General features: G+C 40.3%; 1 protein-coding gene across 3 annotated transcripts in view; it reads right to left on the bottom strand.

Annotated features, from left to right (window-relative positions):
• Positions 1-22935, bottom strand: part of INO80C (INO80 complex subunit C) — a 51046-nt gene that overhangs the window by 7063 nt on the left and 21048 nt on the right. For all 3 annotated transcript variants that reach the window (XM_020985687.2, XM_020985686.2, XM_020985685.2), the window contains one exon: positions 6751-6861. In XM_020985687.2, the coding sequence (XP_020841346.1) occupies positions 6751-6861 (111 nt within the window). The remainder of the gene's footprint in view (positions 1-6750; positions 6862-22935) is intronic.

Here is a 22935-nt window from a genome sequence, read left to right as displayed (position 1 = left end):
CTTCCAGTCTTCTCCAACATACTGCCCCTACTCTCCTTAACTCTCCCTCATTAATCTCCAGACTCTTTCTGCTGGCTCCGCCTCTGTTTTCTGCAAACACTGGACTTCAGTCCATCCTTCCCTCAGCTCCCAAAGTGGTTTTCCTCAGCTGCAGGTACATGTATGTCATTCCCCTACTCAATAAACAAATAAAGGCTCCTCTCACTCTAGGATTAAGTACAAACTCTGTTTGGTATTTTAAATTCTCCACAACCTGGTCCCTTCCTCCATTTCTGATCTTCTTACACCTCACCCCCTCCACGCACTCTTTGGTTCAGCCATCCCGACTTATTTCCTGTTTCTCACAGACACTACTCACCTATCTGCCATCTCTGTGCCTCTGCACTGGCTGTCCCCCATATCTGGAATGCTTTCTTTCCTCCCCTTCTCTCAGAATTCCAGGCTTCCTTTAAGACTTGGAAATTGAGGGGATGCTCATCAATTGGCGAATGGCTGAACAAGCTGTGGCATATGAATGTAATGGAATATTGTTGTGCTATAAGAAATGATGAGCAGACAGACTTCAGAAAAACCTGGAAAGACTTGTATGGACTGATGCTGAGTGAAGTGAGCAGAACCAGGAAAACGTTATAGACAGCAACAGCCATCTTACGTGATGACTAACTTTGACAGACTTAGCCCTTCTCAGCAATGTAAGGATCTAAGACATCTCCAAAGGTCTCATGATGGAAAATGCTATTATCCACATCCAGAGAAAGAACTGTGGAGTCTGAATGGAGATCGAAGCATACTATTTGCTCTTTTTTTCCTTCCGTTTTGTTTTCTTTCTTCTTTCTTGTGGTTCCTCCTATTGGTTCTAATTCTTCTTTACAATATGACTAATGTGAAAATATGTTTAATAGGAACATATATGTAGAGCCTATATCAGATTGTACACCATCTTGGAGAGGGAGGTGGGAAGGGAAGGGGAAAAAATTTAAAACTCAAAAGCTTATGGAAGTCATTGTTGAAAACTAAAAATAAATTAATTAATCAAAAAAAAAAAAGAAAGTATCTATTGGATCATAACAAAATATAAGCAACAAATGTTTTTTAAAACTCATTTTAAAAAAAAGAATTCTTTTTCTAACTCATTCTTTCAAGGAAGCCAAGGCAGTGATAATGAATGAGGATCTCCATCCAAAATTCTCTACTAACTGATGGGGCAGAACCTTGTTATCTCACATACTGGGAAAACAAGGTATGGTAATTTAAAATTATGGTTAACTGAGACTTGTGGTTGATTTGTTCCAAAGGCCATGATTTAACATGCATTTCACTCAGATTTATATGATAATTTCTGTTATTATGAGATCCTCTTCTAGCTCACTTGAAAGTCAGTGTAGGGGAAAGGCTTATGGCTCACAGCCTGACTTTGCTCTAATTCACTCCTTTCCTAGCGCTTCTCTGAAACTTAGCATTTCCACTGTTTCTTATCCTTCTCTGCTCTTCCTCCACATTTCCTGTCTTGCTCCTCTGTTGCAGTGACTGGCTTTTCCTGGGCCCCCTGCTGCCCTCCACTGCAGTCTTCCTCTCCCTGTTCTGGAGAGGAGCAGCATCTCCTGGTTGTCTGCGTGATGATTCTTCCTGGAGAGGGTATCCGAGATGTCACTCTCTTCAGCTTATCTCTTTGTCAGTTAGTTGGCTGGATAACAGGGCTTTTACTACACTATAACTGCAGATAAAGATGTGCCCAAGCAGTATAGATCATTTGTTTTTCTTTTTTAACATGGACTGTCCAAACTATAAAATAAATGAAACACTCACCAGCATGGGTAATATTCTTCCTAATTTAGGAATGACTAAGAGGCACAGCTTTTTGACACACATATTTCAACTGCACATATTTCCTTTCTTCAACCCAGCCCTCACAAGGATTTGTAAAAGATCATCCATTTTCTCTAGCTGCCACTATCCTAAATCTTCTACTTTTTCCAAGCACAGAAAAGAGAAGCTTCTGTTTGACTTCAAAATTTCACTAGCTTAGCCACATACAGCAAAACCCTTTTCTTATGAAGGGATAAATAATAAACCTGAAGTGGATACTCCTATGACCTTTAAGTCCTATAAGGCAAAATCAGTTATGTGCTCACAACAAAAAGTCAACACAAGTAGTGCAACAATTGGCAACTGCTCATAAAAAAGTTTGGATGACAAAATAAATTCTCTGTCATGGTTTCTGTCAGCTCTAGACCAAGAGCACGAGAGACGAAGCAGGCCAAAGGGGGCCAAAACAAGACAGGCTTAAACAATGGTACACAGCAGTGCAGATGGTGAAGCATCCAGGCAAAAGGGGCCAAGTCAAGGCAAAAGCTGGTATAGAGAGGGCACAGAAGTACCAACAATCCTGAGGATCAAGCTGAAGTCAAATAGGCTAGATGCAGAGGTTAAATAGATGGGTCAAGTCAGCATTCAGAGTTCCTGACTAGACAGCATGGCTAGGAAGAAGCAGAATTTGATTATACAGGCAGGGGTCTGAGTGCAGGGTTCAAGTTAAATATAAGGAAATAGGGGGAAAGCAAGTGGCTAGGCTGAGAAACTGGGAACGGCCTCTTGGGGTCTAGCAGAGGTAGATGAGTCACCAACAATAGCTGAACTAATTTGTAATTAGAGATCCCAAAACAGAGGCTGTCTACCCATTCCCTAGCTTTAAAAGTTCTTGCTGTAGACAGAGAGGCACCAACAGGTTTGTGCTGCTTCCAGAACAAGGTACACGTCATTGGGAACTGAAACGTTGACAAAGGTCAGGTCCAATGCCCATCATGATGTTCTGCACGCAGCAGACCCTTCACAATTTGTTGTTGTTGTTGTTGTTGTTATTGTCTTCGTAGCTTGATGGTTTTACCAAAACTCTCACTTAATGGGAAGGCTCTGTTCATATACAAGTATGCAGCACCTGACCTGATCAATGCAATGTGCAGATATTTAAAGTTATTCTTCCACTAGCAGGAATGAATTTGTATGAATCCTAATTAACAAACAGCCTCTCGCCTGGTCCCTGTTTAAACCAAAAGCATAGATTCCTGACTGCAGCTGTAGTCTCAGGCAATGGAACAGAGCCAAGCCAACTGCCACGTATGGGAATGAATATCAGTGTCACCAGCCTCGTGAACTAACCAACTGAGCTAATGCAGAACTTCCATCTTCAAGGCTGACAAAGGGATTGCTATGTACATGATTTCCAGCTACAGGTAAAACCCTGTTTCAAGGAATATCACTGTAACCTTTAGCGCTATAAAAATGAACCTGCTTCCAAGCCCACGCTGCTTTAGTGATGAGGATATACAGAATTCTATTAAACAAAAACCCTGTACAATACATTCTCAAGTTTCAGTCAATATATTTAACAAAAAGGTCCTACGGGTTTCCCCCATGTTTCCCAGTTTATTGCATGTGGGTGGACAGACAACACGTTCAGCTAGTCCAATAGTACACATATATCACGGACAAACATGGCACATGGACGATAAGCTGAGCCTAGATTTGAAAAGGAGTTGAAAAGTGAGCTGGATTATATTTGGGAACCTGCACAACTCTTTCAATGATCCCAAATGGCTCCCTGCTACAAAAGCTTATATTTTTAAACACCAATAATCTCCTCACAATACTACAGAACTGCAAAGCACAGAATCAATCTAACAACAAATATTCATTAAGCACCAGTAGGCACTGTGCCTGGCATTAGAGATATAAAAACAAAAATGACACAGTTTCTACCCTCACAGAGCTTACGTTCTACTGAGAAATCACAGTCTCAGAAGAATTGAAATTGCTGGTGACTTCTCCAGAGTTACACAGGCATAAAAAACTGAGCCACAATTCAAATCCTAGTCTTCTGACTTCGCATACACTGCTCTTTCAACTACACCTTGCTACTTCTTTGATCCAAACAATATTTTGGAAAAGCTTTTGGAGGGGCATAAATATGAAACAGATGAGCAGTGAATACAGAAGGGTAAGACAAGGAGGGGTGAAGATAAGGCTTCCAGAATGAAGTTACAGAAGGTCTGTCACAGAGACCAATAGGAACTAGCCAAAATGGAGACCAGGTCCATCAGACAGACTGAGGATGTAAACTGACAGAATACCATTCTGAAAGCAGAGGCAAAGACTACAGCAACTGTGAGGCAAAATGATAAAAATAATGCAGGATTTACATATGGTATTGTTTCACAGGTAAAGACACAGGTGAGACCATTTGTTGGGCAGGAGAACACAGGAGAGCTCCTAACACTAATAGGTTCACTCTAGCACAGGTTCACTTTTGATCCAGTCAGACAAGAAGACAGCTTCAGAGGGGTTAAATAAGCTTACTTTATGCTAGTCTAGTCTTCTCAAAGGGATTTTGCTGATAATGGGAGCACCAACTCCTACAGCATTCCCTAATCACACTTCTTGAAGAGGGAGGCAAGAATAGGAGTATAACTCCTTCAAGATCCCCTGAGCCTCCATGGGGGTTGGCTGAGGCAAACACTGATTCCCCTCAACCCTTGATCAAGGCAGGTACATGCATTCCTCTACGCATTATCCAAATCCCAAAATGGGTTCCCCACTTACTGATCAGTGCTCTCTTGATTTATAGAGAAGCACACAAAGAAGGCATCTTGCCAACATAAGCTCACAAGTTAACTTCGGCAATATCACCATGACCTAGCCCAGGCACGGATGTACATTATGTCATCCCTACATCTCTACTGCGACTGTGTGGTAGAAGTTGTTTTCAACCATAATTCAAGGGAAATATTACCTAGGATCCTGGAACTATTATCTAAAAAGAAATAACAAAATCCTCCTTACACACACTAAAATTCACCTTACTTACAGGTATATTCCCTTAATAAAGTGTCAGCCTAAATTGAAGACTACACCCTAGATTTCTAGGTCCTTGGGTATGGCCTTTTGACTGAGTCCAAGTTTTATAGAACAAATCCTTTTATTAAGAGGATTTGTTCTGTGAAGTTTGGATTCAGTCAAAGGGCCTCACTTGAGCATGCAGAGGGCCACATGTGGCCTCAAAGCTGAAGATTCCCCACCCCTGAGTGATCAAGAAGAGGAGGGTTTCTAAAATGACAATGTTCCAGCCTACTTGAGATTCAACAGACACTAGGCACTTCTCTATCTCCCCCATCTTTCCATCAGGATAGCTCTCCAAACCTGACACCTCTGGTTTTTCCACCTTGAACTATCAAAGATGCCCTACCCAGGATAACCAGAGGCTGCCTCTCCAAAGCCCATTTCCTGCCTTCACTAGCCACTTCACCATGACTGTTGCCTAGGACCCCACCCTGCCCACCTTATCCTGCTCCACCCTCAGAACAAGAACTTTGATGTCCCACCAACTCCAAAGCTCAAAATATTTTCCAAAACCTTTCAATTGTTGTTAAGAATATGTTATATTACACACAAGGGCAGTAACAAGAGAAGGGACAAAAATAAGCATAAATACAAAGCATTATTGCTCAGGCAATGGCAAAAGCTCTTGCCCTGCCCAATCAAATTACTGTCATTATTGGCAAATCTGCTGTGTCCTAAACATTTTCTTAATATAAAAGAATAAAGTACGATTTATTATTTTTAACAAGTCTTCCCATACAAGTTAGGAGAATATTTCTGTTGTTATGAAGCTTGAATATATAGTGCACTAAGTTGGAGGCATCATCAAGCTCATTCTAGCTGTATTTTAAGGCTTTTTATGCGTTTCAAATTCCATAAAATTTGAGGTATATTCTTCCTTTGATATCCCCGGAAAGCCTTCTATTTTAATAGAAAAAATAAAGACACTCCCAGAGGCCAGTCCCTTCTCCTAGATTACCTTCTATATTTTTGGCATCTATTAATAGGTATACATGTTATCTCCTCATTTAGTTTTGTTTTGTTTTGTTTCTTTTGGCTAGGCAATGAGGTTAAGTGACTTGCCCAGGGTCACACACAGCTAGTATGTGTTATGTGTCTGAGGCTGGATTTGAACTGAATTCAGGTCCTCCTGAATCCAGGGCTGGTGCTCTATCCACTGCACCATCTAGCTGCCCCTTATCTCCTCATTTAGAACATAAGCTCCTTAAAGGCAGGGCATTTTTTTTTCCTTTCCTATATCTATTGCCTGGCAATAAATGCTTATTGATTAATTATTCAACATATGATTGATAGGCCAAGGATTCTTGTAAGATTAACAAAACAGCAACACTGTAGACACCATTAAGTAATATGCCTTCCCACCCCATTGCATATATTTTCAGACTTTTTCTATATTGATCAGTTTTGCTGATTTTTTCTCTCCATCTTTTTTTTTCCTTAAAATTTTGTTAGCTATATAGGATGGCTCTCTGGATGGGAAGCAGAGGTATACTGGGAGAATTCTGGTGATGTAAAAACAAAACAAAAAAAATTTAACGTGATTTAAAGAATTACAATTTCAGATTGAAACCTAAACAGGAAGGCTCCCTTCAAATTATCTTCTAGTAAATATTAATTTTTGGCATGGGAAGTATTTCTGTGACAATTTTCCATAAGATATTCACAACTTTCTTGCCAAATTAACATTTAATTTCCATTGAAATAACTTTGGATTATGTGTAGAATAGAAAATACTTTTTCTTTATCTACCACTAAAACATACATGCGTGTTTACTATAAAAATCTTCAAGGAAATCAGCATTTTATTTAGCCATTTCAATGAATCTCTAAGGTATCTAAAAATTAAACAACACTTACCACAAAATTGGGATCCTTAAATGGCAAAGGCTTGGGAGTGGTTTCCACAGGTCCTGTGCTAAAATCAGGGGTCACTACCTTACTTTCACTCACTGTCTCCATGCTGACACCCTGGAAACAGGATAATAACAAATTACACTTTGTAGTAAGTGTCTTTTAGGTGAAGCCCCCCCAAACTTAACTCACTAAATACAGAAAAGAGAAAGGGAGAACCAGAAAACCCTGGTAGTATTGGGTAGAGTAGTCCTAAGGCAGAAGGAATGACAGGTCTAGAGCCAGAAACGACCTCTGAAACCATCCAGACCAACCCCGCCATTTTATAGGTGAGTAAAAGGCTACACTGGTAGCAAATACGAGTGGGAAGACTTGAACCCAGCTCCTCTGACTCTAGAGACAATAACCTTCCAACAGTATCATGCTGCCTCCACAGTGAAAGGTGTCTGCCAGAGAACACTGTAGAAAAACCAGTGCCTGATGATTCCAAATGCTTATTAAGCTTAAAAAGAAAAAAGATGAGCTTCTTTCAAAGTTGACAGCATGTGAAGTCGAGCTAGGGGCAGGGAGGTGAAGAGGAGGTTGGGAAATGCAAATTAGACCTTGCTGAGGCAGGAGGGAAAGAGGCAGCTGAGGAAATAGCCTAGAGCAGCAGCTGGTTGCTGTAGCAACTGAGTGGTGTCACCCGGGCATATTAAGAACAGCTAGTAAACAAGCTGCCCTTAGTGCTTCGGCATCTTTTAAGCTGCACCTATGCTTGAGATGCAGGAAAAAATATTCCTGAGGTAACATTCCCAAACCTAGGAACACTGAGGAAGCCTTTGTCCTGCTGACACCGTTGGCAGTGAGGGCAAGATGACTGATGATTTGAACTGTTGGACATTACCAGATGTTCAATGGACAGCCAAAGGTTTTTCACATTTTTTAACTATGGCATGGAAAAAGCATACTTGGACATATCTCATTCAAATATGGATTAAACAAAAATATTTTGTCTTCTCCCTGGGGGTGTGGAGGGGTGGGGTTGGAGGTGACCCAGGAACTAATTTCTTGCCCTTCCACAATGGCTGTCAGTCCAGGACTAAAGACTCTCCAAAACCCACCACCCTGGAATAATTACACACTCAATAATGAAGAGTAGGGCTAATTAGGCTGGTAATAACTCAATTATTACTCACCAATCTATAACCAGCCAGGCACCAGGACTACACTGACCCTTGCCTTGACCATCAGGCAAGACCAGGAAATAGCTACCTGAGCTTTTCTTGGCATATAGTAAGTCTTTAATAAATATTTGCTGATTGCTTAATTACACACTCCACTCCCTTCTACTACTTGCTCAGAGATTAAAAATCAAATTCACATCCTAAATGCTAAGGTAGATGTGTCCCTTCCCGGATACCACTTCCTTATATCCATCCATGCCAGGCCCATTCTTTCCACATCTCTATTCCACTTTACATCTCCATCATGTCCTCTGAAACTTACATTCTTTTGTTTAAAAAACTGCCCATAATGTTACATGTGTGCCTTCTACCACCACCCCACCCCTAGAAATTACTTTATATCTATGTGGTATTTAATTTTATATGTATATGTTGTCTTACCACCACTAACTACCCTCAACAGAATATAAACCCTTTGAAAGTGGGGCTTTTGTTTTTGTCTTTGTATCTCCAGTACCTGGTACATGACAGATACTTAATAAATGGTGGTTGAATTGAAGGGCCATGCCACCAGAGTCTATGCTCAGATTCCTTTTAGGCTGGAAAGGTTTCCAACATGGAACCAGTGATGTACGTTATGTTAGGACCTGTCTAACAAAGTTCTGAAAGGTTCACCATAAGGCTGGCCTCAGGATAACAACATTGTGTTAATCCACAAAAGTTCTATGAGACCTTCTAAGTGGTAGAAAATGGCTATGGGTTAAATAAATGAATTAACAAAAAAGCATTTATTAAACAATACATGCTAAGTACTATGCTAAGTTGGTTATATAAATAGAAAAAAACTAGACCTTGATCTCAAAGAGCCCAAAATCTAATTGGGAGAGATAACACAAATAAAAGTACTAAACTCCAGAATGGATGGAAAGGCCCAGAAGCCTTAAGGGTACAGTGGCAGGGTAGAGGGCAAGGCCTAGGGGTCCCTCAAGCATTCCAGCAAGTCAGATTAGTGCCAAGGGTCTGGGGGGCATAGCAGCAGAAGAGATGGCAAGGCCCAGAGGACTTCTGGACACTGAAGCAGGGCAGATAGTAAGAGCTATCTCTCTAGGACCGTAGTGGATGACTCCCAGTTCATCCAACCAGTATGAACACCCACAGTCACTCTTCCTACCCCATCAACCAAATGGAGTAGGGACTACTTGAGAGTCTTCGGGGGAGGCAAGAGGGAAGGACACCCTTCCCCACTTGGCTCCCACGGCAGTGCTTCCTACCCAGCTAGCCTGGATGGGGCTACCTCAAAGTAAACATTCTGTCAGTTAGATGTTTTTTTCTGTTAGAATGAAAGACAAAATATAAGATCTAACAAACTCCTTAAAACAAATTTGCTGTTTTAATGTTTTATCTTAATCTGAAAGTGGAATGCCTATTTAAAAGCTGTTTTTATAATGTGATCAGAAGCCCAAATAACAGAACTGCAGCTATGTACCGCTAACACTCATCTCAATCTGCAGTACAGATTAATCGAACTTTGAAAAGTGATAAACAAAACTCTAAATATTCAGATGTTTCATGGAAGTCAAATCCATACCCTCTGAAGAAGAACGTAAAATCCATGACAGCTGGGACTGTCTCACTTTTATTATGTCTATCCTTGGTACTAGGCTTGATACATAATCAAGATTATTCAAAATGTTTGGCAAACCTTAAATCACCGTATAAATGTTAATTTAAGGACTGGCCTATTACTAGAGCCTAGCTGACAAAAAGGACTCCCTGTCTGATGCCTGACTGACCTGCCTATCTACCAGGAAGTTTCCATATAGTCCATAACTGGTTTTATCAGCTTCATTTAGATAAAAGAATTCAACTTTTGCCTGATAATAATCAGTTTAGCAAACTTCATCTAATCCACATATGCAATGTTTATCAAATTATCCTAATCACAATGTTCTTGTGATTGAGGGAAGGGATAGAGGGGTTGCAGTCTGGGCCACCTGCTGACTGACTACACCTAAGGTCCCCCTCCCACTGGATTCTCTTAAAGCTGCCCAACAACAGCAACCAAATATAAGGGCAGAGACCCAGAGCTCTGTGCTCTCAACTGGGATGGGCATCACCATTCTATTGCCATGCCACTACCAGTGCTTGTCCATGGGAACGAAGGGATGGTGAGCCGCATCCCTTCATGCCTGTGTGCAATATACTAAATGACTTGCAATCCTCCGAGTATTTGTGTTCCTTCTTGGTACCTCACCCACAATCTCCACACAGCTGTCGTTGCTACTGATGTTATCATATTATTAGTATTATTATTCTTGTGCCTATTGATTGACTGAATCCATACAAGGACAAATAGAGGAAGGAACTATTAAATACACCAGGATGGAAAGTGAAAACACACCAGCAACAGACAAAGACAGAGAAGCAGCTACAGTTATGTAGGAGACACTGGGCTTCCAGAGTGAATACTTCACCTCCCTTAAAAGGTGCCCATAAGAATCAGCAGGGCAGGTAGTTGCTGAATAAAAATATTAATTTTCTCCATAGCAGGAATAAACAAAAAACAGCATGACCCACAACTCTGGGACATTATGCCTCATTGTCCAGTTGTGTGAGCTGGCATATGCCCCTCAGAACCTGCCCATTCAGGTCCTTGTGTTCCTAGATGAAAGGGACCCATTGGTCTGTGGGCAGTAAGTGGGGGCCTAGGTCAGCCAGATTATGAGTGGTAGCTATTGGAGATAAAACTGAATGCTACACTAGGCCAGGCTGGTTTCTGACTGAGAAGTTCCATGTCTCTATATGTAACAGGCAGCAGTGGATTGAGGGTTAGATTTGTAATTAGAAAGACCTGAATTCAAATACCATTTCAGACAATTCCTATTTGTGGGAACCTAGACAAGTCACTTAACCTCTTTCAGCCTCTCAGTTTCCTCACCTGTAAAATGGGGATAATAATAGCACCTATCAGGGTTGTTGTGAGGATCAAATGAAAATATATTTAAAGTGCTTTTTAAACTTTAAGGTACTCAATAAATATGAGATATTATTATGATGTACAATACTGCTGCGGGCATGTGGAGTGTACCTTTACAGTATGTCTTCCGTATGATACTATCTTTCATCACTAATTCCTTATATCTTCCATGTCCATTACGTTTTAATATAAGCTTCTCTGTCACCACCTCCTTATGCCTCCCTTGTCAAATGCAAGGTCTAAAGATGGTACAAAAAGTATTTTGTTCTTTCAAAACTTTCACAAGAACCAGAATTATCTCTAAGGTGCAACCATCTAACAGATTCTTCCAGAAGGGAGGTTAGTCTGTGCATTCTCAGAGTGCCACACACCAACAAGTAATAAAGACCTCATGAGAACGCTTTCATTCCCTGATTAAAGGAAGGTGAAGCTGGGCCCCAGTGCACAAAAGCAGAAGGAAGAAAGGAAAAGAAATGAAATAAGGCTGCACACAACAGGGTGCAAATGCTCCTCTGCTTGGCTTGAGTTAGCTGCCTCTTGGCATCACAGGGCACAGTGAAAGAATACTGAACTAGGAGACAGAAGACCACTGTTGTAGTGCTCATTCTGAAACTTACTCTCTGTAATCTCTAGAAGTCACTTACCCTCACCAGGGAAGTGAGGATAGCACCTGGCATCATTACTGCGGGGTGAGGATCAAATGATATAATGTGTGTACACTTGGAAGCCATAAAGCCAAATTCAAATGTAAGGTATTATTACTACTTTCATAATTTTTGTTATTATTGCTATTATAACACAATAATAGTAGGCTTTGGAAATTATGAGAAAAGAAGAGTCCCCTTCTTGTAGCTCATGAATGCAGCTACTGAGATTGCCATGCAGGCTAACAACATTTTGCTGCTAGGTGGTGGTGGTACCACTCCTCTGCTGTAAGCCAGGGAGGTGACCGTGCATTCTCTCCAAACCACTCCCTCCAGGAAATCATGCCAAAGAGTGGGGTGGCTGGATGGGCGGTCACTGTCTGGTATCCTGGGAGGAAAATATCTCTGCCTGTGAGTCAGGGGCCTCGCCAATGATTCCAGGAAACTTTTGGCAAATTCAGGAGAGTAAGCAATCCTACTGTCATAGACAAGGGGGAATTCATTTGGAAACTGGAGAAATTACCAAAAAAAGATAAGTAAATCATTATGATATGCGTAAAGGAAAGTTCCCTGACCAGGTTAATATTCAACCTATTTTTCGAGCACCTTCCATATACCCAACATGGTCCTAGACCCCTGTAATGGATTTTGTCTTCCAGACAGTTATAATCTCGTTAGCAAGATAAGACTAATAGGAAAGAGATAAATGGCAATGAGCCAAAAATCATAATTAAGTCATAAAATCGTACCAAAAGCATAATAGGAGTTGAAAGGGAGAATTGACCAACTCTCAACCTGTAGAATATAAGATTCTTTCATTCAATAAACATTTATTAAGTCCCTACTATGTGCCAGGCACTGTACTAAGCACTGGGGATACAAAGGCAGCAGAAGTTAGCAAAAGGAAGGAAAAGATAGTTTTTTGCCCTCGAGGAGCTTACAATCAATCTAATGTTCATGAGGAAAGAGACAAAAAGGTTTTGCTTTTGTCTTTGTAACCCGAGCATCTAACACAGCACTAAGTTCTAAAAACTATACTAAGTTCTTAACATAAGCTTGTTAGGTGAAATCTCACAGATGAGGAAAACAAAGTGTAGGGAGTTAAATGACTTGCCTAAAGTAACCTGAGTATTAAGTGACAAAGGTGGGATTTGAATCCAGGTCCTCTACCTTCAAATCCAGTGTTATTTCCACTGCAACAAAAGCAAAAGTTTCGATTCAGGCCACCTGCCCAAAACCTCAGAATGAAATAGGTCTGATGAGGAGAAAGCCTAGAAGCAAGGCTCTGAGCTGAACATTGGGCAGTGTAGACCCTCAGACAGTGGAGAGAAGCTGTCAGAAACAAGAAAGGCCACTTGAGCTCAGGAGCTAATGAAGCAGGGCAAGGCCAAATTGGTGGGAGCTTCTACACAAGGAGCCTAAGTCCTCATGCAACTATCAGAGCCACTAGTCCACAAAGGCCGAACGTTCTTTGATGAAAGGTTACACAAAAGACTTCCAAACATTGCAAAACTCCCTTCTGTTCCTGACTCTAATCCGTGAATTGCCTTGGATTATTCAAATTACATACCTCTGCCCTAGCCTCATTACCTGGTTTCATCATGACTGACACAGATTGCCTGACTCTATGACTGCTTCAGCCCTCAGGACTCAAACTGCAGAACCTACGACTGACTATTATTTCCAGATGATCATTCTAGAAAGAAAGAAAAAAAAAGTTAAGCATTGAGGAAAGGCTGAATAGATAGCATAGGGCTAGATTGTGGAGAGTTGTGGATGTCAAAGCGAGGAATCTGGACGTGGTGCTGCAGGCAAAAGGGAGCTAGAGATTTCTGAGCAGAGGAAAGACAAGCTGGTTTTCTAAAATCAGTCTGACAATTACATTTAGGCTCTACTGAAGGGAGAAAATAGTACCAGGGAGATCAGTTAGCAGGCTGTTGCAAAACTCTAGAGGAGAAGTAATGAGGGCCTGGATTAGGATGATGGCAGTGGGAATGAAATAAAAGGGATAAATATGAGAACTATTTAGAAGGAAGTAGTGTCAGCCCTTATTGGCTAAATGGATCTAAATCAGGGGTTCTTAAGCTGAGGTCTGCAGATAGATTTTAGAAGGATCCATGAAACTGGCTGGGAAAAATTCATCTTTATTCTCATTAACTTCTAACTGAAATTTAGCATTACCTTCAATTATTTAAAAATTTTATTAGGATTGTCACAGGGGTCCATGACACATAAAAGAAGTCTAAGAAGCCCTGATGTAGAGGATTAATAGGAAGGGTCAAAGATAGTTATGGTCCTGAACGTATTCTCTGTGAGAATGATGGTACACTGGTAGAAATAGTGAATTTGGGAGAGGTCACCTCTGGGAGTGGTCAGAATGTGCTAAAATGTTGAATTTAAGGTGATGGAAGAGGTCATATAAGCAACTGGAGATATGAGCCTGGGATTTGAGTAAAATATCAGAGCTAAAGATAGTTACCTGTATTTGAGAATCATTAGCACAGAAGTGATAATTATGTGGTAAAAACCAGCTTAGCTCACTATAGGAGGGAACACAGAGAAAATCACAGGTTCTGAATTTTTGGGAAAACCCACAGCAAGGAGACAGAAGGAAAGGAGAAGTCAACAAAGGTGAGAGAAAAAGTAGTTTCAGAGGGAAATGAAATTGAAAACGTTAGTGTCACAAAAAGCAAGGGAAGAGAATTTGAAAAAGGAAAAGGTACCCCATGGCGTCAAAAGCTTCTAAGACATCAAGGAAAAGGAGAACTTAGAAAAGGCCATTAGATTTGGCAAAAAGGGCTCTACCAGTGCAGGGATTCTTAACTTGGGATCTGTGAATTTGTTTTAAAAATATGTTGATGAAATTGAAAATGATCTTTACATGTAACTGGAAAAAAAATACTATTTAGTGGGGGAAAAAACCCAAAAAAATTTGTTGATAATTATTTCTTTTTCTCCGCAGGTTTTGTGTTTGTATTTATTCTAATATCTTATTTTTCTCCCAATTACATGTAAAAACAATTTTTAACATTCTTTTTTTTTTAAAGCTTTTAGTTGCAAGGTCTATACCTCCTTTCCTCCCCTTCTCCTTCCCTGAGACAGTGAGCAATCTGATATAGGTTATACATGTGTAATCATGTAAAACATTTCCATATCAGTCATTTTGTGGAAGAAAATTCAAACTAAAAAAAAGAAAAGAAGAGAGAGAGTGAAAATAGTATGCTTTGGGCTGTATTCAGATACCATCAGTTCTTTTTCTGGAAGGTAGACAGCATTTTTATCATAAATCCTTTGGGACTGTCTTGGATCACTGTGTTGCTGAGAATAGCTAAGTCATTCACAGTTGTTCATCATACAGTATTGCTGTTACTGTGTATAATATTCTTCTGATTCTGCTTACTTCATTCTGCATCAGATGATGTAAATCTTTCCAGGTTTTTCGGAAATCATCCTGCATGTCATTTCTTATAGGACAATAATATTCCATTACAATCTTTTACCACAACTTGTTCAGCCATTCCCCAATTGATGGGCATCCCTTCAATTTCCAATTCTTTTCCACTACAAAAAGAGCTGTTATAAATATTGCTGGGTATGTATAGTTTTATGGCCCTTTAAGCATAGTTCCAAATTGCCCTCCAGAATGTCTGCATTAGGTTACAACTCCACCAACCATTAGTATTCCAATTTTCCCACATCTTTTCCAACATTTATCATTTTCCTGTTTTGTCACGTTAGCCAATCTGACAGGTATGATGTGGTACCTCAGAACTGTTTTGATTTGCATTTCTCTTAGAGCATTTTTTCATGTGGTTATAGATAGCTTTAATTTCTTCATCTGAAAACTGCTGTTCATATCCTTTGACTATTTATCAATTGGGAAATGACTTGTATTATAAATAGTTCTCTATACATTTGACAAACGAGGCCTTTATCAGAGACACTTGCTGTAAAAAAAAATTTTCCCCCAGTTTTCTGCTTTCTTTTCTAGTTTTGGTTATACTGGTTTTGCTTATGCAAAACCTTTTTAATTTAATATAATCAAAATTATGCATTCATGTTTCAAAATTCTCTCTATATCTTGTTTGGTTCTAAATTCTTCCCTAATCCATAGACCTGACAGGTATAAGATTTCATGCTTTCCCTAATTTGCTTATGGCATCACCCTTTATGTATATATCATGTACTCATTTTGACCTTATCTTGGTGTACAGTGTGAGAGGTTGGGCTATACCTAGTTTCTGCTATAGCATTTCCCAGTTTTCCCAACAATTTTTGTCAAATAATGAGTTTTTGTCCCAAAAGCTTGGATATTTAGGTTTATTAAACACTAAGTTACTATGGTCATTTACTACAATGTCTTGTGTACCTAATCTATTCCACTGACCTAACACTCTATTTTGATGATTTTATTTCAATATAATTGGTTTATTTTATAATTGTACATATTTTATGTCATGCATTTTAAAATATTCTGAGAAGTGGTCAACAAGTTTCATCAGACTGACTATGTTGGGGACACAAAAAAAGTTTAGAACCTCTGTATTAATGAGATCTTTAACAGCAGTTTCAAGAGAAGAGTCAAAGACTAGTAACAAGGGATAAAGAAGGAAAACTGAGAAAACAGTTATTTATTAGAGAATAAATAAATGTTTATGAAGTCTATCTAGCAGTAAGAGCAGAAAGAAACAGGAGAGCTATATCAAAAGAAGGTTTTTCAACATGAGAGAGACTTGAATATACTTGAAAGCAGAGGGGAAGAAGACAATGAATTGAAGATTCAGTAAAGTAGCACAGGATAAATATAGAAAAATATCAGCTGATAGCAAAAAGAGACAACATCTGCATGGAGTACTGGACAGATCAAAGCAGTACCTAAATCTAGGGGATGTTTTGGTAAATGACCCTACACAATTAATGACAGATGAGGGAAAAATGAAGCCTGACACCACTTAAGAAGAACTAATGTTTAAAACTAATAGTAAGTATGACTAATATTGGCCATTTGGCAAAAAAAAATAAAAAAAACCAAAACTTGAAATCCATTCAAAAAAGATAACATGGGTTAATGCAAAATGACTTAAACAGGAAGTCAGGTGATCTGGGTTATAGTCCTGACTCTACTACTAACTTACTATGTGACCCTGGAGATGAATAAAATGACTACTATTACATGCTTTAAGGTTTGCAAAGCATATATCTCATTTGATCTTCACAACAGCATACTGAGATAAGTGCTAGAGTAATTATCCTCACTTTGCAGATGAAGAAACTGAGGTCTAGAGAAGTTAAATGATTTGCTCATGGTCACACTACCAGGCAAGTTACTTAGTTTTTCTTGGCTTCAGCTTTTTCATTTGATGAGATGATCAAATATGAATAGATGATTTCTCAGATCCCATTCAGCTCAAGTATTTTAAAATTCTATGACTAGGATATATATTCCAGGGAGATATCAGAGCTGAAAAAAAAATAAATAAATAACAACAACCACCCAGACCCAAGATGAAATCAAATAGGGCTCAAAGAAGAGAAGACCCATGGATGAATTGTTCTCTATTCAAGCAGGATGCTGGCAAGGGCTAAGTTGAGTCTATGGAAAGCTAAGAAACTAGGGTCTGTCTTATTTCATATAATCACAGAGATTAGACTCAGAGGAGTCCAAAGAGAACCAAAATTTTATTATTATTTTTATTAAGACAAGAGCAGAGAAAAGACCAATAGAACAGGCTACACTCACCTGCTTCTCCGCTGCTTACAAATATCTCCTTCATCCTAAAAAAAATCCTCACCTGATCCATGCATGTAGAGGGCCAGCTTTGGGGAGTTGGAAGGCTTAGGCCAGCCCAGGTCTTACCTGCAGCTTGTACTAAGCCTGACAGCTGTGAAACTCAGGATGTCGGCTCACCACCCCCCTGTTCCGTCTCTTGAGAACAGGATGCAGGAAGGGAGGAAACGGATGGGGTACAGGACAGGACGCAGGAAAGAATGTAACAGACAAGGTACAAGGAAGTAAGGAAATCACCTAATTAGATTTGTACTTTTCATGAATAACAATGTTACTATTGCTTGATCCAGTACTATATAAGCCTGAGCCCTCAGATCAATAAACAGAGTCTGTTCTTCACTGCTCTCTCCTGGCCTGTGATTCTTTCTCTCTTCACACTCTGCCGGCATCAGACCACAGCCGGGGACGCCGGCGCTCCCAGCACATGCCTCCCTGCTAGCTATCGTTCTCTATCTCTTCTCTGGCTAAACTCCTTGAGAAGCCTGTCTACAATTGATGCCTTTACTTCCTTCACTCTTACTCTTTTCTTAACTATCTTTAGTTTAGCTTCTAACTTCATCAATCGCCTGAAACTGCTCTCTCCAAAGTTACTAATGATCACTTAATCATCAAAATCTAATGGCCTTTTCTCAGTCCTCAACTTTCTTGACCTCTCTGCAGCCTCTGACACTGTCAATCTTCTCTTGGATACTCTTTTCTCTCTAAGTTTCTCTCCTGGTTCTCCTCCTGCCTGTCAGACTGCTCCTTCTGTCTCTTTTGCTGGATCTTCATCCAGGTCAAATTATCCAACAGATCCAAGTTTAATAACCCTTATATTAAGAGAATATAACATGTAAAAAGATAAGTATATGAGGTAGGACAGATCACTAACAACTTAGGGGATTGGGAAATTATTCCCATAGAAGGAGGCACAAGAGGTGAGTCTCATAAGACAGGTAAAAAGGCTCTGCAAAAACATCAGGCTGGGAGATGGAGGGATAAGTTTGGGGAAGAGCAGGTAGGTCATTTTGGCTGGAACCTAGAATGTGTATAAGGAACTAAGGTCAAATAAGTCTGGAAAGGTAGGTTGGAACCAGATTATGAAGAATGTCTGTTTTATCGCAGAGCAACAAGGGAATTGCTAACAGCTAAAGAATAGGGGAATGATAAGTTCAGATGTGCTTGAGGAGGATGACTGTGGCAGCTGTCTGCAGGACAGATTAGAGAAGGACCCATTAAGGTTTGTTGCAATTGTCTAGGTGACAGAAGATAAGCGTATGCATCCATACACTAAGTGTGTAATGTTAATTGAAAATATTAATTAAAATTTAAATATTTCATGTTTTGCATGATTTCACATGTATAATCAACATCATATTGCTTGCCTTCTCAAAGGGTGGAGAACAGGTGAGAAGGAGGGAGAGAATTTCAAACTCAAAACTGATAAGGATTAACAATTAAAGATGAATGTTAAAATTTTAAAATGTAATTGGAAAATATTTAATGAAGTAAATAAAATATTTTTTGAAAAGTTAAATATTACAGTTAAAAAGATGTGTTTGCACAACGTGGAGACAAGTGGCAAAGGATTTGTTTATTCATGACTCCTACCATTGCAAAATCAGAAAAAAAAAAAGATGTTCCCTGATAGAAGTGTCAGGTGGCAGTAGCTTTGTAGAAGTAGATCTTCCCTGCTAAAAGACTCAGGTGACAAAAGCAAGCCAAACTCGGCTCCAAGAAGAGACTCTGCCGGGGTGAGGAGGAGGAGGGTCAGAGTGATGGCCTGAGCTAAGTGACAAAACCATAGCATAGAATGAGCTGGTAAATCACCTAGAGGGGAAAGATTGCTGGGCTCAGTTTCTCCCTCCCTCATTCATTTTTGTCTCAATCTCACATAAGGCTGTTCAGAATTCGGTTCTCAAACCCACAAAGCTAATATTTACCTTGCCCATCCCCCGCTCCACTCCCCCCCCACACACACGCCCAGCATCCCACAGCCCCAACTGCTAAAGGTCAAACCAGTGACTGTTCTTCAGAACAGTTGTTCTTTCACTCACCTTCTCTCCCCTTTACCACCAAAAAAAGAAAGAAAAAGCAACGTTTTTGTTGTACTTTCCCAACACCAACATCCTGACTGAAAACCAGCAGAGGAGAAAGCCTCAAACCTTGTTGTTTTTTCTCCCCCCACCTCCCTCTCACCACACGCTCAGCGTTTCCCTTCCCTCTTGCTGAGGCCCCAGTGGAGATGACCACATTTATTAATTACTCAACAAGAGGAACTCCCCTTTGGCCACTGGACTCTCAAATGTTCAAGACTTAGATGCAATAAAAAGGATTTATGGCTTTCATTTTCTTATTTTTACACAATCGCTAATGCTACCGAGATGCCCAAGAGGCACTGACTTGCAACCGGACACAAAGGGAGGGGAAGGATTGCCTAACATTACACTTCTCTTGGTTAAAGATATTTTGGCTCGGCCTAAGTCTCATGGTGGGAGAGGAACGAGAGAAAGGGACAGGAATATATCATACAAGGAAAATAAAGACAAAAATATGTCTCCCTTTAACTGAGACAAAACCAACCCTGAGAGGGATCTGAAGGGTGGCTGTCTCAAGTGACAAAGCTGGGACCTGGGGTAGGTCAGAGAAGCAGCAGCCAAGAGAACCTATCTCCCCTAAAGTCCCACTCCAATGCCTTAAAATATGGAAGTGATTCTCGGTTTTCAAAGGCCATGTCAGTCGACCTCCAGCTATCAGAGGTCCTACCAAGCTGGAGGCTTTAAAAAGGGATCCATTGTGGGCCTGTCCACTGGACCTGTCCATAGCCAGTATCTGCTGTCCAAAGATCAGCCTCAATAAATTCAAAGAGCCACACATATCATCAGATGACTGGCTGCCAGGGGGTGATTTTTTTTTGGCCCTAGCAATTCATGGAGAACATCAGGGAGGGGTTATGATCTGTTTCAAGGGATGGAATCCTAAAATTGCTGAAATTACAGATCCTAAAAGTATTTAAGTACATATTTTTAAAAATTTATTTTATTTTTAATTTATGGAATAAAACAAGCATTTCCATAACACATTATAATAAAAAGGTGACTGCACATGAAACTGCAAACCTAATCATGTACAAACCACTATTCCTTTTAAATATATAATAAAATTATCATGTGAATTTCTTTTTTCTTTCTTTTTTCTCCTTCCCTCCCCTCCCCCCTCCCCCATGAAAGAAAATACTTCTGTCAATATAGGAAGCAACATGGTACAGTGGAAAGAGTACTGTTTCTGAAACTGGAGAACCTGGCTTTGAATCCCACCTTATGCATATTACTTTGGGTAGCTTGTTTAAACTTCTCTGGGCCTAAGTTGTAAAACCTGTAAAACGAAGCAATTAAATGAGATGGCCTACGAAGTCTCTTCTAGCTCTCAATGTATAATCATAAATCAGTATTGATTTGGTGATAAATCTAGTTGCATATCTTACAATGAAGGCCCCAAATTTTCAATGACCAAGAAAATACAAAGGACATGATTTTTAAATGCGGGGGGAATGAATTTCCAAATCTGACCTAGAGTAAACAAATAGCATGTACTAGTTCTTCTAGAAGGAGTTGAAGTCTAAAAGAAAGCCATGGTTCCTAAAGAATATTTGGACTTCTTGCTGGCTATTAAGGAAGAGACGCTACCCAGATGAGAATGTCAAGTTGGAAGCAGGTGAGGGACCTGCCATAGGGTTGAGGACCTCAGTCAAGGAGTAGGCAACTATAATACTGATTAGTCACATGGTAGAGGCTAGACTGAGGAGTTCAGTGGCACTGGAAACTACCAGATGAGGAAATTCCTTTTACCAATCCAGGTAGGCAGCTTCTCTGCAGTCCCTCTGCAGGAACACTTAGGCAATCGCTTGCCCCAGGTAACACAGATAGTACCTGGAGGAGGTGGGTCTTCCCAAGTCCAAAGCCAGTCCTTATCCACCACACCATCTCCAATTAGAGAGTGCCCTGGACTGGAAATCAAGACATCTCTATTCAAGTCCTGACTATGCCGCTGGTGAGCTGTTGCAACCTGGAATGAGTCACTTACTTGTCCCCACCTCAGCTTCCCCATTCGTCAAAACAGGAGGAGCTCAACTCTCTCCAATGCTTCTTCTAGCTCCAGCATATTTCCCTATCAGGCTGATCTTTAGCAAAATCCTTACTTATAATGAGCCTTGTTGGATGTGGCAGCTATTTTTTTTTCCTTATAAAGGAAGTGAATTCAAGCCCAGGTTAACTATCCTACTGTATTTTACATGAAAACAACTTTATTCTAAAACTGCTTCTAAAGAAGTGTGAGCTCTCACCTCCACTTACCACCTGTTAGCTTGGATGTGTCACTTCACTCCTCAGGGCCTCTGTTCTCACCTCTGAGAGGTGTCTGTCAAGGCACCTGTTAACTCTAGATATATGAATTCTGTGAGATCCTATGTCATAGGAAAGGACCTGGCTTTAGTCCTTCGGCTGACAACCAGCTGTGTGACTTTGGATGTGTCAGTTAATCTGACTGAGTCTTTGTTTCTTCATCTATAAAATGAAGGGATTTGACTCTGAGATCTCTTCTAGACTGACCATTCTGTGAGTCTAAATAAGGTTGTTACAGTGCCTTCCAGCTGCCTCCTATTACTGTAATGTCTTGCTGCCGTCATATGTTCTCCTAATTATCCTTTTAAAGAAGCATCTGTTGCCTTTCTTTTCGCTCAGTTGTTTTGCTGACTACTTATAACCCATCTTAAATTAGTTTAATAAGGTAGTTATTAGTCTATAAAAATTAATACAACCTAGGTGCCAAAAGCAGCAAAAAGTCAAAACCACAGAAGAGGTGGGAAGTAGTGACTGATGTCAGAATATTCTAGCAAGCGGTCTCTGAGCTTGCTAATTTTGATCTGGCTTCTGTATCTAGTGATACATAGACTAGTGCCTACTATTTATGGATGAGACCTGAAAAAATAGGCAGGCATACACTAGAAAGGGAGCAATCAGCCTGGCTCCAAGACCCTGGCCTAGGAACCTCCGGCTCTGTGGAAGTGGCTCCCTACAAAGGCATGCTGCCTGATGTGATGCAGGCAGAGCCTCTCCTATATGCCCTTGAGCTCCAGCTGCAGTCCTCGATGTCAGGAATGCTGTTCCTCTTCAATTCTGCCTCCTGGCGTCAAGATTCAGCTCAAAGCCCACCTTCTGCAGGCCACTCTTCATCCCCCACTGCTAGTGTTCTCCCTCTGAGATTTACCTTCCATTTACACTGCATCTAAGCTTCTATGTATATAGATCATAAAGGTATGTATGGGGGGCAGGTAGATGATGCAGTGAATAAAGCACCAGCCTTGGAGTCAGGAGGACTTGAGTTCAAATCTGGCCTCAGATACATTATATTCACTAGCTGTGTGTGTGACCTTGGGCAAGTCACTCAACCCCAACTGCCTCACCAAAAAAAAAATAAAAAATAAAGGTATGTATGTACAATTGCACATTGTCCTTCCCATCAGAAAGTGAATCTGTGAAAGCAGGGACTGTTTTTGCCTTTCTTTGTATCCCTAGAGCTCAGCACAGAGTAAATGCTAAATAAATGTTTGTTGAGTCACCGACTCCACCTAGCCTGGGT

Source organism: Phascolarctos cinereus, unplaced genomic scaffold (genome assembly GCF_003287225.1).
Source record: "Phascolarctos cinereus isolate Bilbo 61053 unplaced genomic scaffold, phaCin_HiC Scaffold_4;HRSCAF=312, whole genome shotgun sequence".
NCBI classification, from domain to species: Eukaryota; Metazoa; Chordata; class Mammalia; order Diprotodontia; family Phascolarctidae; genus Phascolarctos; species Phascolarctos cinereus.
This window is presented reverse-complemented; position numbering and strand designations above follow the sequence as displayed.